The sequence below is a fragment of the Rattus norvegicus genome, chromosome 14, assembly GCF_036323735.1.
Source record: "Rattus norvegicus strain BN/NHsdMcwi chromosome 14, GRCr8, whole genome shotgun sequence".
NCBI lineage: Eukaryota > Metazoa > Chordata > Mammalia > Rodentia > Muridae > Rattus > Rattus norvegicus.
Window position 1 is genome coordinate 42,536,568 of NC_086032.1, and position 17,235 is coordinate 42,553,802.

General features: G+C 44.2%; 1 protein-coding gene across 8 annotated transcripts in view; it reads left to right on the forward strand.

The window, feature by feature from the left end:
• The window catches only part of Rbm47 (RNA binding motif protein 47), a 138,079-nt gene extending 129,342 nt beyond the window's left edge, over positions 1-8,737 (forward strand). For 7 of the 8 annotated variants that reach the window (XM_006250951.4, XM_063273127.1, XM_063273128.1 and 4 more), the window contains 3 exons: positions 504-710; positions 2,832-3,037; positions 5,943-8,737. In XM_006250951.4, the coding sequence (XP_006251013.1) occupies positions 504-710; positions 2,832-3,037; positions 5,943-6,173 (644 nt within the window). In that variant the 3' untranslated portion in view covers positions 6,174-8,737. The remainder of the gene's footprint in view (positions 1-503; positions 711-2,831; positions 3,038-5,942) is intronic. The other variant, NM_001005882.1, reaches the window with a different exon arrangement.
• The last annotated feature ends 8,498 nt before the right edge of the window (positions 8,738-17,235 follow it).

The following is a 17,235-nucleotide window of genomic DNA, read 5'->3' on the forward strand; positions in this document are numbered from 1 at the left end:
CATAAATTCAAGAACACTGTCCTGTTCGCTGGGTCTGAGTTAATATCCTCTCCCCGCCCCCCCCTTTTTTAGCACAAAATGAGGAAGGAAGATGGGCACATCACTTTCCAGATCTAACTTTTTAAAAAAAATTTATTTATTTATTATATATAAGTACACTGTCATCATCTTCAGACACACCAGAAGAGGGCATCAGATCCCATTACAGATTTGTGAGCCACGTAGTTGCTGGGAATTGAACTCAGGTCCTCTGGAAGAACAGTCAGTGCTCCTAACCACTGAGCCTTCTCTCCAGCCCCCCACCCCCACCCCAGATCTAACTTTCATAAACTCTAAAATTGAAGTTGCAGTTACAATCCTGGGAACTCACCTTGGATTAAGCCTACAGATTAGCATGTTAAAGTGGCCCAAAACAGGTCATCGGGAGCATCTTATTAGCCCATTTTAGTGGCTCTGGACCATCCCTGTTGCTGGCTCACCCTTTTCTGTGTTGTTACTTTCAGCAGGCAGCATAAGAGGCCGAGGACGCGGTGCAGCTGGGAACAGAACCCCGGGGCCCAGGGGTTCCTACCTGGGAGGGTATTCTGCCGGCCGTGGCATATATAGCCGATATCACGAAGGCAAGGGCAAACAGCAGGAGAAAGGATACGAGCTCGTGCCGAACCTGGAAATCTCTGCCGTCAACCCAGTGGCCATCAAACCTGGCACAGGTCAGTACAAACCAGAGCAAATGCATCACCAGTTCCTCATCCCCAACCCTCTCTCTCTCCAGTGCGTCCCAGTCTTCATGGCTCTTAGATCTTACACAGATCCCTCCGCCCTTCTGTAAAAAAAGAGCCACCCTACCCTGACCTTATCTAGCTAGAATTTAGGGGAACGGTCTGGTTCGGGTCCTGTTCACATTAGACTGTCAGGGCATTTTTCAGACAGGTCACCACGCTATTTCTCTGTCTGTGACCAAGTCAGCAGAGACGAGAGTGAGGAAGGGGGAGAAGGGTATGAGACTCCCCGACTCTCTCTCCTGTCATCTAGAACCTGTCTGTTCCTTGAGAATGTCCATAAACACTCCATCACTGAGCCACCTCCCAGCTGTTTCAGTCAGCAGAAAGCGAAGGGCACGGGGATACCAGTTTTGAGAGAAAGTAGAAACTTCTTTTCCAGAGCCAACAGTGCCAGTTTTCCTGAGATCGACAGACAGTACAGACAACAGTGAAGAGTTTTACAGCTGTATTCTACAATCTATAGATTTAGAACAGAGATGCCCAATCCTTTGAGCCAAGGACCTTGAGCTTTGATGTTACCACCAGGCCCCACAAACCTATCTGCCAGTATTGTTGGCCAAATGATCACCCACAGTGAGGGAGGATAAGATTCTTTAACTGTTTGGTGAGTTTGGCAAATCCATTGTCTGCAGACTCCCCACACGCTAACCTCTGAACCCATGGCGAGTTCCTCCTGTGGATAATTATTCACTCCCTGGCGTCTTGGCCTCACTGAGGGGAGTAGAGAGAGCTTTTGAAGGGCATCTGCTCCCTTTCTGGTTGCACACTTCTTCTCCTAAAGAATAGGCAAGGAAATGGTATGTTTGGAACATAGGTTTAAAGCCCTACCACCTCCGAAATACTGTGGCTTCTGGTACTCAGGTGCCCTATAAATGCCATCGACACGGAACAGTCTTCAGCCATGTGACGTCCTGTGCGGTGGGTAGAGTCCTGTAGGCTGGTGGCCAGAACAGGGCAGTTACTCTGTGTAGCCCCCATGTGGCTTCAACCAGTAGCCCAGTCTGGACCCCGCTTGGCCTTTTCTGATCATTTAAAGTTGCAACTTTGTCCTTCTGAGAGAAAGGTACCAGGGCAGTAGTATTTGGGCACAAGACCAGTGGAAGATTTGGCTAGAAAGGAAGCTAACGGGCATTTGGTTATGATGTAGATTTTTTAGTTTTAACTGAATGGCTGAGCCATTGTTTATCTTATGAACACTTCTGCCCCTTCACCTTTGATGGTATCCATCTCTGTGGAAGAAGAAATGTGCTTAGAGTTGGAGAGAAAGCACAAAGGAAAGGACTCTTGGTGTGGACGGCTCATGCTCCTCCTTATTCTTTCAACACACACAGCACGCACACGCATGAGCTCCCCCAGACTGGGTCAAGCATCTCTTCCTTTTGATCTCTTGATACTGCACATTGACGCTGAGTAACTCTATCTGTTTGAGTCTCTGCTTGAAGCCGTTCCTTTGGACTCTGCTCACAGAAATTATTTGAGTTGGCAGGTTGGAGTGAAAAGCCAAATCACCCACTGCCTCAGTTCTATAAACGGATGTTAGCACACGGGAGGCTTTTCCATTTTCTACTCAACCCCCTCACACACACACACACACACACACACACACACACACACACACACAATATGTACACATATACTCACACACAATGCACACCCCCCAGCTGGATCAGTGTCACTAACACAAAATACAAGGTGGGGATGATGTCCTCGCATCTCCAAGCTGTCAGAAGAAGATACCTTACTCAACCTACTTCTCAGTAGGTTGTGAACGTGCAAAGGACGCCATCAGTGGCGAGCAACGTGAGAATAAGCGGAGCTCACACTTGCATGTTAGGAAGTGTCAGTGCGGACACCTCACTGGGTATGCTTCTGCCGCAGTGCGCTGTGGAGAGATGCCATTCTGAGGTGTCACCAAGCCAAGCAGAGCAATGTGAATATGCTGCTAACACAGGAATGCTAACCTGGATTTAAAAACACAGGCAGCAAGTGAAGGATCCTCCGGGGGTGGTGGCAAGTAACGCACCTGTCTTACTCCTGCTTCTCTTGCAGTGGCCATCCCTGCCATTGGTGCCCAGTACTCCATGTTCCAGGCAGCCCCGGCCCCTAAAATAATTGAAGATGGCAAGATCCACACAATGGAACACATGATCAGCCCCATTGCGGTGCAGCCAGACCCGGCCACTGCTGCTGCCGCCGCCGCTGCCGCTGCTGCTGCTGCTGTCATTCCTGCGGTATCCACACCGCCGCCTTTCCAGGTAGAGTTCTTGGCATAGCCGGGAATTTATATATGGAGCCTCTCAGAGCTCTTGCCGTGGCTTTCATTTATATACGGAGCCTGTCTCCATCATAGACTCATTTAGTAGTCAGCTCTGAGAATATATTTGGTGCAATGATATTTTAAAATATGTAGGTTTTTTTTTTTCAGTCTGGAGATCAAACTTGGGGGTGTTATACATGTTAGGCAAATATCCCCCCCACTGTGATGGCCTCCTAGCTCTTAAAAAAAAAAATATTTACTGAGCTGGAGAGATGGCCCCGCGGTTAAGAGCAATGACTGCTCTTCTAGAGGTCCTGAGTTCAAATCCCACCAACCACATTGTGGCTCACAATCATCTGTAATGGCGATCTGATGCCCTCTTCTGGTGTGTCTGAAGATAGAGACAGTGTACTTACATATAATAAATAAATCTTTAAAAAAGTATTTACTGTGAAATAGCAAAATGTTAGCTCTATGAAGATTGTTTTTAAGTTTATTATTTTTAAATGTGTATATATTATATAAGTGTGTTATTATATAAGTGTGTGTTTGCATATGTCTGTACACTCACACACACACACTCACACACACAACTCACACACATACACACACACACACACATACCCAATATGGCTTAGTAGGTAAATATGCTTGCTTCCAAATATGACCTGAGTTTAATACCCAGTACCCACATGGTATAGAAGAGAGCCAACTCTGACCTCCCTCTATGTGTGGACTGTGATATACCCCTGACCACCACCCCATACACACACAGAGGCCCAAAGCATGCCTGTATGGACATGTGATTCATGAAAGTTCTTTTTAATGGAGTAGACACAGAGGCTTCTCCCCTCCAGCTACAACTCAGACTGTGATTGCCCTGTCTTTCCAAATTTATCTCGTCTTTCTGCACTTTCACCCTGGTTAGCTCTTGGGATCTGACCTTTCCCTTCATCTCTTCTGTCCACCCCCCTCCCCAGCCCTCCCACCTGCTCAAATATCCTCTCCTGGACCTGTTGTTAATACATTATGCTGTGACTTACAATGGCCAGTTTGTTCTTTCTTGAACAAGAATTATCCAGGATGTGTGTTTTGAAAAACAAAAGTTCTTGTCTCCAAGAGCCCTGAGGATGGTCATTTAGGCTGGGCTGGGGTTCTAGGCCTGCTGTGTATAGGTATCGTGGGTGATTTTCCAATGGCCAGGCATCTGAATTGTTATAGCTAATCACCTCCCTTTTCTTCTCTATACCAAGCCTCAACTGCTTTATTCCGAAAGGGTTAAACCTTTTGCCATTTCTCACACATCAACCTGTTACTAAGTAAATGTTATCTTCAGTTCAGGGCCCTTGTGTTTGTTATCTTTTGCTTTTGAGATACAGTCTAGATATATAGCCCAGACTCACCCACAACTCAATACCTCTTACAAAATAACTTTTTGAAACATCCCACGCTGTATAAGACTTAAGTTTAGATGGCTCAACAGTTAGAATACTCTGCTCTTTCCGAGGACCCAGGTTTGGTTCCCAGAAACCACAACTGCCTGTAACTCCAGCCCTGGGTTAATACAGGGAGTCCTTGTAGCCCTGGCTGGCCTCAAATGCACTCGATAGAACAGGCTGGAATTCACAGAGATCTGCCTGCCTCTTCCTCCTGAGTGCTGGATTAAAAGTGTGTGCCACCATTGCTAGGCCTTGATTGAGGGTTTTGATGACTTATTAAAATCATACAAATAAAGCTCTAAGAACAGCGCCTGGAAGTCTCTCGGAGTCTCTCGGTTATGCATGTTATCATCATTGCCATAGTTATTGTTAAGTTAGATAAAAGTTCTTCTGAACGTAATTTTGTGAGTCTGATTTCTAGATTTTGTGATAGAGACGACCTGATCCTTGATTGGAATCTCAGAATCCCAGTAGTTGGGAGGTAGAGGCAGGAAGATCAGGACTTGAGGATTGTCTCTGAGGTGTAGTTCACTGGAGGCTCAACTGTGCTATATCAGAGTCTGTCCAATGGAAGCAGAACCTCCGTGGCACAGACCCGTAATCCTAGTTACTTGGGAGACCAAAGCAGGAAGGTGGAAAGTTCAAGACTTGTCTGGTTAACAGAGCAAGTTCAAAGCTAGTCTGGGCAACTTAGATCCTATCTCAAAATAAAAGATTAATAATCATTAATATTATTATTATCATTATCATTATTAAGCACAGGCACTGAAGCACATTTGCCTAATATGTATGAGGTGTCCTAGGTTCAATTCACACCATTTTTCAATAGGGAAAACCACCTATGAAGACCTTGCCTCTACATGTACTTTTCCATTTCGTATATCCTAGCTTACTTACTCTGAAGTTAGGTGCAGGAAAGATACCAGCATTTGGTTTCAGGCCATTCTGTGGAACATAAAGCACACCAAATACTTTATTATTCCTTGTGTGGTGTTTTATTGTTCCCCCAATCCAAAACTAAATCCATGGTTCTTAGAGATATGTGGGGCTTGCCCCACCCCCACGCCCCTTTTGTTACTGGAACTTAGGTGTACTTCACTTTCAAAGAGAAAGGAGGATACCCAGGACGGCTTAAAAAGTGTCCTTAAGCAGATTCCCAGCCCCCTCATTACCTCTCTTTGTGGCTTTAACTGACCAAACAGAATGACCGATCGAAGATTTCAGTGTATAACAACTCTGGCTCAGCAAGCTGCCTCACGCTTTGGCACATGTCTGAACACTGAATTTGAGCACACGCCCTCCGATGACATTTTGCTCTGTCCATTCTCTTTCTCCTGTACTAAGTGTCCCTCACCTGCCTCCTTACCTAGATGTCTTCTCTCCTTGCCCACTGAGCTGCTCATTATTGGAATAGATAATATTCAAATAATGCTCAGGAAGGACTTCTGTTTGTCTGTCTCTCAGGGCCGTCCAATAACTCCTGTGTACACTGTGGCACCAAATGTTCCGAGAATCCCCACCGCCGGCATCTACGGGGCCAGCTATGTCCCCTTTGCTGCTCCGGCCACTGCCACAATCGCCACACTACAGAAGAACGCTGCAGCCGCCGTGTACGGGGGCTACGCGGGCTACATACCTCAGGCCTTCCCTGCTGCTCTCCAGGTGCCCATCCACGACGTCTACCAGACTTACTGAGACCGGGGACCAGAAAGGCAAGCCACCAAACCCCGCCGAAGGAACACTCTATTATTTATGAAGAAAGAACGTGTCGGGTTGACACACGTGTAAAACCTGCAAGTGAAGAAGAATGTTATCAAATAGCACACTGAAATATTTTATATCCATGAAGTTTTCACTCATGTTTTTTTGAAAATGACTTTTCAATTTAGCAGGCCCGCGTTCATACATTTCTAAGAGACTTGCGACGCCTCATGCCTTAACATCATCTTTTAAAGTTTGTATGCTCTACTGTGTTTGTACAGAGGTTTGGTTTTGTTTTTTAAGGATATATTTTCAGTATGAAGGTTATTTTCTTAACTTCTGCACTCCAGAGTTTTCTATTTTGTAGAACCTTTCAAAATATATCAGCTCTCTCTATATATATGTATATGTATATCCAAAAAAAAAAAAAAAAAGAGCACGCCCGGGCATCTAGGGAACTATTTTGAAAACTATATTCAATATTTAAAGACACAAACTGTAGTGTTCTGAAATGCTACGCAAAACATTTTATTTTTAAGGTGATGCTGGAAAGTGCAATTTTAAAATGAGGAAAAAAAGGTCTCTACTGTGTTTCTACTGGCATTAAGGGTTGACGATATTGCCATATATTCTTGTCATGTTTTCTGGGTTTATGGGGGTTTGGGTTTGGTTTGTTTGTTTGTTTGTTTGTTTTAATAAGTCTGTTCTTAAGCCAACATGGAAAAGACTCCCCACACCCAGAGTCCCAACACTGGAAAGCTCTGACCTGCCCTCAGTACCCTGGGCTCACCCTGTGTCTCTACTGTTATCTGCCCCGCCCCACCCTCAAGGAGGGATTCTGCCTCCTTCCCTGGCTCCCGGGCAGCTCTGAGGTTTGGCATATCTAAGAAAAGTGGATAATCGAATGGAGAGGACTACTGATGCCTTTTATGCTTCTTCCTGGGATTGTGTTGGGGTCTTTTTATATTTAATTTTGGATTGTCTGGGGATGTATTTTCTTCTCCATGTGTTTTCAGTAGCAGAATGCACCCGAGGGCAAGATTTTACCTCGTTTGCCTAAGGCATCTTTGCATAGCTATTTGTTCAGTACGGAACTTCAACTTTCTAATCCTTTGTTTTTTTGGCGTGTTTTTTTTTTTTTTAAGTCTGAGTTTTTAGAGACCAAGAATGTATGTGACTATAGACAAGACCTTCAAGACTTGTCAACAGGAAGTTTAGCTTCTCGCTGCCTTTCTGCGTTTCCTACAGGATGCCTGTTGTCATCAGGGATGTTAGAAGCACTGTGTGTGTTTAACAGGGTTTCTCTCAGCCGCCCTGCGTTTGGTAGGCGAACAGGGGGCATACCCATCCAAGAGGAGGACCTGTAGGTTAAGGGTAGTTTGTAAATAACTTCTGATGCTTGCTCATACACACCTTCTGTGTTGCCAAAGCTCGTGGCTTGTAGTGTAATGCGAAACGCAGCCATTTTATTTCAATGTTATTAAAAGTGTTTGCTTTTTTGTGGGGGGGGGAGTAAATGCACAGAGGCAGGGTTAGGGTTTTGTGCCTGTTTTAAGGCTTTTATTTGGCAGTGAATGTAAAATACAGTGAAATGATAATATTGTCATCTCTTTTATGAATTACATCTTTTTAAAAGGCTTGGTCCAGGGTGTGAAGTGAGCGATAAGGTAACAGAGGCATGGTTGTATTTTATGGCATAACAGAGTCCATCAGATTTTTCTTCCCTCCAGAGTTTTGCTAATAGGCTTAACTCTTATTTCTGGATTAATAGTAGGATCATGCCCTTAGCAAATAATTTTCTGTTTTTAAATTAAGAGATTCCCAAATGTCTTTTCCCCCCCTTATCTTGATGGGATGGATTTTATATATAAGAAATATTTATTTAGCTATTCTGTAAAATTATCTAGTGCCTGCTAAGGCCTTTGAGCATCCCTCCATCCTGTTGCGTGGCATAAAGCAGCAGCTGTACGGTGTTCTGGGGGCTCACTCAGAAGCTGCACCCACTCGGGCCCGTGGGGATGAGGGACCTTATCAAAGGTATCAGGTTCTCATCCCTTGACTTGTGTGAGGAAAAAAGTGCTTTCCTTCCTGCCACCACGGACTGACATGGAAGTCTTCAGATGGAACGCTGACCCCATGTTCTTACTGTATTTTTCAAGTGCCTGGAAAAAAATATTTTCAAAAACAATACTAGTAATAATAAAAGGAAAAAATATGCACTAACTTAACATGGCAACTACCTTAACAACAGGCATTGGTGGCAGCCAGTTAAGCACCAGTGGCCCTGCTGTCTGTGATCTTACCTGTTCCTCTTGTTTCTCAACCATTTCACACGTACACTACTGAGGTAAGTTTATAACTTGAAATGTGAACTTTTTTTTTTTTTAGGAATAAGAACAAACTAATATAAATGTTTTTAAACGTTTTAGAGTTTGGGTTTTAGACATGCTACTAGTTTAGTTTTTAGCTTCATATTTGAAAAGCTTTTTAGATCTCGCTTCATTTACATACAGTGCATTCTTAAAATGTATGTGGTAAATAAAGCTTTCTTGAAAGCAGTTTCAAGACTTTCTTTTCCTTTAAAAATAAAATTAGGAAAACTTTTGCAACAATGGAGGGATTGACAAATTCAGTCTTTGAAGTTGAGGAAAATGGCCACTGGTCGGAAATGCCCCTGGAAGGTGGTTACAATGTTGAATTATGGAAGGTGGTTACAAGGTCTAATTATCTATCAGCATGCTCAGAACTTCAGTACCCTCAAACACGCCCAACATTTGGATTCAAGTGAGACATGACAGAACCTGTCACTGCTTCCAGTGGTGATTCCTGATGCTCCCCAGTCAGAAGGAGACTTGAAGGCAGCTGTGATGTGTAATTACCAGTGAGTTCACAAAAGTACTGGCTGACCTCCATGTTGGGCTTGGAAGGCCCATAATTCTCCTTTCCATAATTCTCGGGAATGTTATCAGAACACTCCCTGAGAATGTCACTAAATTCAGACAATGTCTCCTAGCAAAGGCTCGCAAGTAACTGCAGACAAAATGACAAGTTGTCAGAATTGTCAGACTTCTCAGAGCTACTCCACCTGGCTCTGTGGTTGTGGTAATAATTGCTTGTTTGTTTTAATAATTTCATTTTATTTCATGTGCATTGGTATTTTGCCAGCATGTATGACTGTCTGTAAGAGGGTATTGCATCCTGGAGTTACAGACAGTTGTGAGCTGCCATTTGAGTCTAGGAATTGAACCCAGGGTCCTCTGGAAGAGCAGTCAGTGCTTTTAACCGCTGAGCTATTTCTCCAGCCCAGGAGATTTTGTTTTTGTTTTTGTCTTTGTCTTTGTTTTGGGGGTTGGAGTGTTGGGACAAGGTCCTGCTGTGTGTATTCTAGGCTCAGTTCCTACCTTAGCCTCCCAAGTTCTGGGCCACTGTACCAGCTGAATTTTTACCTCATTAATTTGAACTAAGGTCATGACCTCTCATCATACATTTCCTGGAATTCTCCTTAGTAATGTATCTAAGGGAATAACCAGGGTAGGACACTTCTCAAGAAAACAGACCACTGGGCAATGCAGAATTCTGGTTTGGTTTGGTTTTATAGAGATTTGTTTCTATCTGTGTAGGTGTAGGCTACATATATGTCACTAGTATGTGTGTGCCCACAGAAGCTAGAAGAGAGCATCTTGTCCACTGGAGCTAGAGTGGTAGGCAGTTGTGAGCTATGAATGTTGGAAACTGAACTCAGGTCTTCTGCAAATGTACCAACCATGCTCTTAACCATTGAGTCATCTCCCAGCCCCGTGACTGCTACTCGTTAAAATTCTTTTCCTTGTTTGTTTATGACAGGCTCTCGTGTCGCCAAAGCTGGGCTTGAACTCCTGATCCTCTTTCTTCTGCTCCCTCAGAGTTCAGATTAACATCATGTTTGGTATAAGCAGTGTTTTTAACTAAGACCCACTCTGCTCTTGTTCAGGGAGGAAAGTGCTATACCCACACTCAAGTTCTGCTAGGAATAGCTTAGATCCATGCAGACCAACACTCTCCTAGGTACAGGCTTGATTGGAGCAGCTGCACCCTTGTTCCCTCATGCGCTTGGGGCTGCCCTTCCTGGGGGAGCAGACAGAACCAGCAGCACATCCGGTGAGAATAGATATGATTGTGTGCCCCACGCTCCAGCCCCATTGTCTTCATGATAAACATTTAGGTGGGACAGATAGGAACTAGACAAGGTCACAGAACCAATGAACAACCTAGACTCCACTTTAGGCCCAGGTTCTCTCTGACAGCCCATTAGAAATGAGTCCATCTAGTCTATTGGGAAAAGATAAGAAAAGGCCGTCTGTTTTTGCCTTGTATTGTGTTTCCAAGTGCAGGTGAGAGAGTCCCTGTGACCTGCATAGGCCCAGGATAGAAGATGGGATGTTTGGAAATTCTGTTTCTCTAAAAAAGACTGATAAAACTTGACAAGATTCAAGGAATTCTAGCCGCAAGCCATCCCAAAGACTCTGGTGGAGATTTGCCACAGTTTAGTAGGAAATCAGCTTCCCCTTGTCTGATTATGTGATAATAGTGATGAAGCTCAGGGCCACACATACCCTAAGCACATCCTCCACCTCTGCCATCCAGTCTTCAACCACGTCCTGATTGGGGTTTGTTTTGGTTTGAGGTTTTTGGGTTTGTTTGGTTTTTTTTTCAGTCTTTTAGGTGTTTTGTTTTTTGTTTGTTTAGTTTTTTTGTTTGTTTGTTTTTTGTTTTTTGTTTCTTCATTTTGGCATTTGGGAGACGTGGAGATGTTGTTGTTCAAGACATTAGGGGTCTCAAAAAGTAGACAGAGTAAGCTGAACTGCCTAAGCCCAGGCTGGCCTCAAACTTACCATTCTCCTGCTTCAGCCTCCTGCATGCTGGGATCATAGGGGAAGACCACCACGCATGGCTCCTCTCTGCTTCCTCAATAAAATCAGTATTTTTGGGGCTGGAGAGATGATTCAACAGTTAAGAACTCTGAGCACGGGGATCCAGTGGAGGACTTAGAGAAAGGACTGAAGGAGCTGAAGGGGTTTGCAACCCCATAGGAAGAACCAGAATACCAACCAACCAGAGCTCCCAGGGCTCCAGCCACATGTGTAGCAGAGGATCGCCTTGTCGGCACCAATGGGAGGAGAGGTCCTTGGTTCTTTGAAGGCTCAATTCCACAGTGTAGGGGAATGCCAGGACTGGGAGGCCAGAGTGGGTGAGAGGGAGGGAGAGCATCCTCAGAAGCTGGGGGAGAAGGAGGAAGGTGGATAACATTTGATAAATACATAAAATATCCAATAAAAAAAAGAGCTCAGGTTGGGGATTTAGCTCAGTGGTAGAGCACTTGCCTAGCAAGCACAAGGTCCTGGGTTCAGTCCCCAGCTCTTTAAAAAAAAAAAAAAGAGCTCTTGCTGTTCTTCCAGAGGATCCAAGTTCAGTTCTCAGCAGCCATGTTTGGTGGCCCACAACTAAGCTCTCAGGGATCTGGTGTCCCTTTCTGGCCTCTGAGGGCACCCACACACAGATGACATTATATTCACACAGACACATAAATAAAAGAGGAAACTATTTTAAAAATAGGAAACTGGGGGTTGGGGATTTAGCTCAGTGGTAGAGTGCTTGCCTAGCAAGCGCAAGGCCCTGGATTCAGTCCCCAGCTCCGAAAAAAAAAAAAAAAAGAAAGAAAAAAAATTAGGAAGCTGGAGTGACAATTTGGTGGTTAGGGGCATAAAATTTTTTTAAAGAATAGATATTATAAATATATGTTAAACAACATACACAAGAACTCATTTAGGGAGCTGGAGAGATGGCTCAGTGGTTAAGAACACTGACTGCTCTTCCGGAGGTCCTGAGTTCAATTCCCAGCAACCACATAGTGGCTCACAACCATCTGTAATGAGATCTGGCACCCTCTTCTGGTGTGTCTGAAGACAGCTACAGTGTACTCATAATAGTAGTGTATACATATATGAAATAAAAACAACTCATTTAGTTAAAAGTCAGGATAATTAGAATTTCTGGTTTCTCATATATATATATATATATATATATATATATATATATATATATATATATATAACACCTTAACTGCTATGTGATAGTATTTTTATTGGAAAGTTTTCTCAGTTTTCTATTAAAATTTTATTTTATTGAGGGATGGAAGGTGTTGAGACAGGATTCTCTGTAGCCCTGGCTGTCCTGGAACTTGCTCTATAGACCAGGCTGGCTTCTAACTCAGAAACCCACCTGCCTCTGCCTCCCCAGTGCTGGGATTAAAGGCATGTGCCTTTAATTTCATTTTCTGATGGTGAGAAGGGTGACATTTTTGGCATGGCTGGTTCAATGAAATGGTATCTTAAAATTTTTATTTATCTTAATTTATTTTCTATGTACGGGTGTTGTGCCTACATGGATCCACTCATGCCTGGTGTCTGAGGAGAACAGAAAAGGAAGTCAGTTCATCTGGAGCTGAAGTTATAAGCAATCTGATCAGTCATGTGGGTGCTGGGAATTGAACCCATGTCCTCTAGAAGAGCAGCCAACGCTCTAAACTGCTCAGCCAACTCTGTAGCCTAAAATGGCATTTTTAAAAAAAGAGTAGGGGCTGGGGATTTAGCTCAGTGGTAGAGCGCTTACCTAGGAAGCGCAAGGCCCTGGGTTCGGTCCCCAGCTCCGAAAAAAAGAACCAAAAAAATAAAAAAATAAAAAAAGAGTAACTATATGTGTTAGTGTTTGTATGTATGTATGCCTGCATGCACACTGTACACATGTTTGATGCATAGGAGGGCATTGGATCCCCTGGAACTGGAGTTATAGATGGCTGTAAGCTCTGTGTAGAAGCTTGGAACTGAACCTGGGTCCTCAGGAAAAACAGCAAGTGATCTTATCTGCTTTTCCCCATCGTACCTCCCCAGCCCCCCTGAAATGACATCTTGACATTGTCACCTCTTTTTATTAACAAATCGTATCTCCAGCTTTCTCAGGCATCACCAAGTAAGAGGACTCAGACATTTCTGCTGTGTCCTACTTTTGGCGTATATCCCAATTCTGACCCTCAAAATCAAAGGGAAGTTCAAGCTTAACAAAGAAAACAACTTCTGATATCTACAGAGTGCTTTCCTTTAGCATTGGTTCTCAATGGTGTATTTTATAAAAAGGAAGAGAAGCCAGGGATATGTTTGGAGGTGCAGTATTGTGTGGGGAAAGGGGGTTGCCTCTGGGCCCCATGGTGAGGCATTCCTTCCCCCTGAGGGACCAGCCATAGATGGTATAGTGTAGAGTTTATTTAGGACATGGGGAGGGGAATTGAGAGAGTAGACACATAGAAAGGCAGAGGGGGGAAGGAGCCGGCCACGAGCATGGGGAATGAGGGGGAGGGGAATGGAAGGCAGGGGAGAGAGGGTAAGTGAGCAAGAAGAGACTGAGGAAGAGTTGAGCTGCCCCTTTTATATATACCTGATTTGCCAGATAACTGTGGGGCGGAGCCTGGACAAAAACGCCAACACTCGACCTATGGGGTTTTGACCCCTTTGGCAAACTTCCATCTCCAAAATATATTGATTCATAACAGCAAAATTACAGTTATAAAGTAGCAACAAACATACTTTTATGGTGGGGGCAGCACCACTGAGGATGTGTATTGAAGGATCTCAGTGTTAGGAAGGTTGAGAACCACCGGATCACCACACAGGATCCTTTTTCTTCCTTTCCCTTGTACCCTTCTCTTGCTAGTGCCTAGGACAGCTCCATTTTCTAATTCCTCATGTTACTAAAATAGAAAAATGATTTCTCCGATGCTTCCCTTTATAAGTGGAGGCCGAGTGTCCCACAGAACAGCTCGGGTTTCTAATCAGAATGGGGGGACTTCCAGCTTTGCTTCTTAGCAGTCACATGACCTTGAAGAACAAAAATCCTTCCAGTCATGTGGTCTTGAAAAACAAGGTCGGCTGACCTCAAGGTTATAATGAGTTCAAGAATCTTAAAAGCCTGATATATTGTGGGCATGTTTTCATATGATTTTGCATTCTTGACCCCATCTCTCCCCACCCCTCCCCCATGCACACACCGCACCCCCAGAACCCAGGGTCTCACTAAGTACTGAACCACTGACTGTTAAGTGCTCATTCTCTCTTTAAGAAGACGGTCTGTAAGTGGCACAAGCTGGCCTTGAACTTGCTCAGTATTCCAGACAAGTCTTAGATTTTTCAATTCCCCGCCTCGGCCTCCCCAGTATCTAAGGTTACAGGTCTGAGTCCTGACATGAACATATTCCTCTCTGTCATCCCTTAAGCCTTCCCATCTGAAGCTCAAATTGTTTCTTGTTTTTGTTTTGTGCTGGCCCCTCACACATGCTCTGAAATTACTTCATCTCCAAGTTACACCCCAGCCTCAGCCTCTAACTTTTTAACATTTACTCAAACATTTGGGTGCCAACTTTGTTAGCACAGAAGGAAAGACAGGACCACAAAGTGGACCATCTGCCTCCCAGAGCTCCCAGGTATTCAGAGAGCTGGGGCACTTGTACCCCCAGGCTTAGACAGGAAGCAGATATGTTGGCAATAGCAGATGAGCAGGGGCTAAGGAAACCATGTGGTAAGTTTCCTTCTTGAGAGCTTCAGTGATGTTGCCTCTGAGGAAGAAGAAAAAGAGTGAGACCCACCCTCTTCCTTAAAGACTGAATTTTTGTCCTGTTCGCTATAGGAAGAAGCTCTCTAACAACTATCACAAGGAGGGTGGGGCCCAGTCATAAAGTGGGAAGAACTCTAAGTTATTCCTTCTACTTCAGGATTTTTGTTTTTTGAGGTTTTTTTTTAATTTTTATTTTTAATTTAAACAGTAGCCCTGGGCCAGGCATGGTAATGCACATCTGTAATCCCAAGAGTGCAAGGTCAGTCAGCTGTGAGTTCAAGGTCAGCCTGGAATGTAGTGAGATCCTGTCTCTGTGTCCCACCCTCACCCCCAAAATAAAACTGGATTAATCCACATTAATGAGCCTGCAGGTGTGTCTTTTCAGCATGATACACATTCTCCTTGGAAGGCTGTACCCTGCTTGGTGCTTCCAGGCCCCAGTGGGAATGTCAGCCACCCCTGACCTTGCTATAGAGTTTTCAGCATGGCCAAAGCTCTGGGAGACCTCTCTTTCTGGTCCAGATTCCAGCCTCTGAGGTCTTCCACTCTCTTCTCTTTGGCACCTGCCAGGGCATCCTCACTACGCACAGGTCACATGCCCAGACCTCAGCCATGGCACAGGGCTGCAGGCCTTGGCGGAGGAGAGTCCTGAGGAGAACCTTGAGACCCACAGGCGTCCTCAGTGTGTGCATGAGTTCTCCGTCTCACACTTATGCTCACACACCTGAAAGCACTACCAGATCCTGTATTTACAAGAAATACCACCTTCCCAAGCTCATTTACAGCCACCCCAATTACTTGGCTTGCCCTACTTTGTTTAAAAAAAAAATGTCTTCATTACTGATTAACCAGCCATGAGGTTTAAATAGACCTTAGTCATTCTGAGGCAGGAAGGACGTGTCTCAAGCCTAATTGTTCCCGAAAGGACAGTACTGGAGGTTGCAGGGGTCAGGACGGATTGAACTCTGGGATGATGATAACACAAGGTCTTGCCAGTTCGGTTTAGCTAGGACTTTTCTTCTTTCTTCAAACTCTGGTGGCACCGTGAGACAAGGCGCTCATTCCCATTAACTTCACCCTCATCTCTAACCCAGTTCAAATCTGTCCATCTGACACCTCCTTAGTTGTGAATGAAATGCTATGCTGACTTAGTACACACACACACACACACACACACACACACGAGAGAGACAGAGACAGACAGACAGACAGACAGAGACAGACAGACAGAGAGACAGATTTTGGAGATGAAACTGGTTTCTAAACATGGTCCAGCCTTAACAGAAGAGGGACATTGTCTGAAAATAAGATACATGGACAAAAATAACCTATTTAGCCTGACTTCCCAGCTCTTTGGTACAACTACTCAACATTTGAACATTTCTTATTCTTGTCCCCTTTCCCCCTATTTTAACATTATTTTGGAATAATGTTAAGAATCTGAAGAAGGTGATCTTCAAGCAATAATCCTTGGTCCATAGTACCCATTATGCCGGTAGAATACTTACTTATGTCAAATAGTATTTCTTTTTTATGATTTTTAAACTTTAAAAAAAAGAACGTGTGTGTGTGTCCATCTGTCATTTGCACATGCAAATGTTGGCAGACGACTTTCAGGAGTTCTTTCCCCCATGTGGATCGAAACCAAGTCAAGTCTTCAGACTTAGTTCCAAGCACTTTGCTTGCCAAACAATCTCACTGGTCCTGTGTTTTTTTTAAACTTCTTTTTATTAAGAAATAAGAAATCTAGAGATTGGAGAGGTGGCTCAGTGGTTAAGGGCATTGGGTGCTCTTTCAGGGGTCCTGGGTTTGATATACAGGCAGGCACAGTACCCAGACACCTTAAAATAACTTTTTTAAAATCCAAAATAGTGTATATCTCACACATAGCTTCGTGATTTCCACCAACTAAGCACCCATGTAAACAAGGGAATATCCCGGCTCATGCCTGGCTTTACTTCTGATGAGCGGGGAAATGCTATTCTTTCCGAAAGATCTCCTTTCATGGGCAAAGTAAGGAGTTGACTAAATATGACTCCAAACCACTGCTACTTTCCCAGTTCACCCCTAATGTGTCACACCTGGTTGGTGAATTTGGGGATACCCTAATGTGCTGGTTACCTTTCCCATCACTGACAAAAACTCGAGATCAGAACAATTTAAGAAAAGGGGAGCTTATTTTGGATCACAGGCCATTGTGATCTTGAAGGTGTGGTGTCAAGAGTGTGAAGGAGGGCTAGAGAGATGGCTCAGTGCTTAAGAGCACTGACTAATCTTCCAGAGGTCCTGAGTTCAATTCCCCGAAACCACAAGGTGGCTCACAACCATCTGTAACGGGATTCGATGCCCTCGTTTGGTGTGTCTGATGACAGTGACGGTGTACTCACATAAAATAAAAAAATAGATCTTTAAAAAC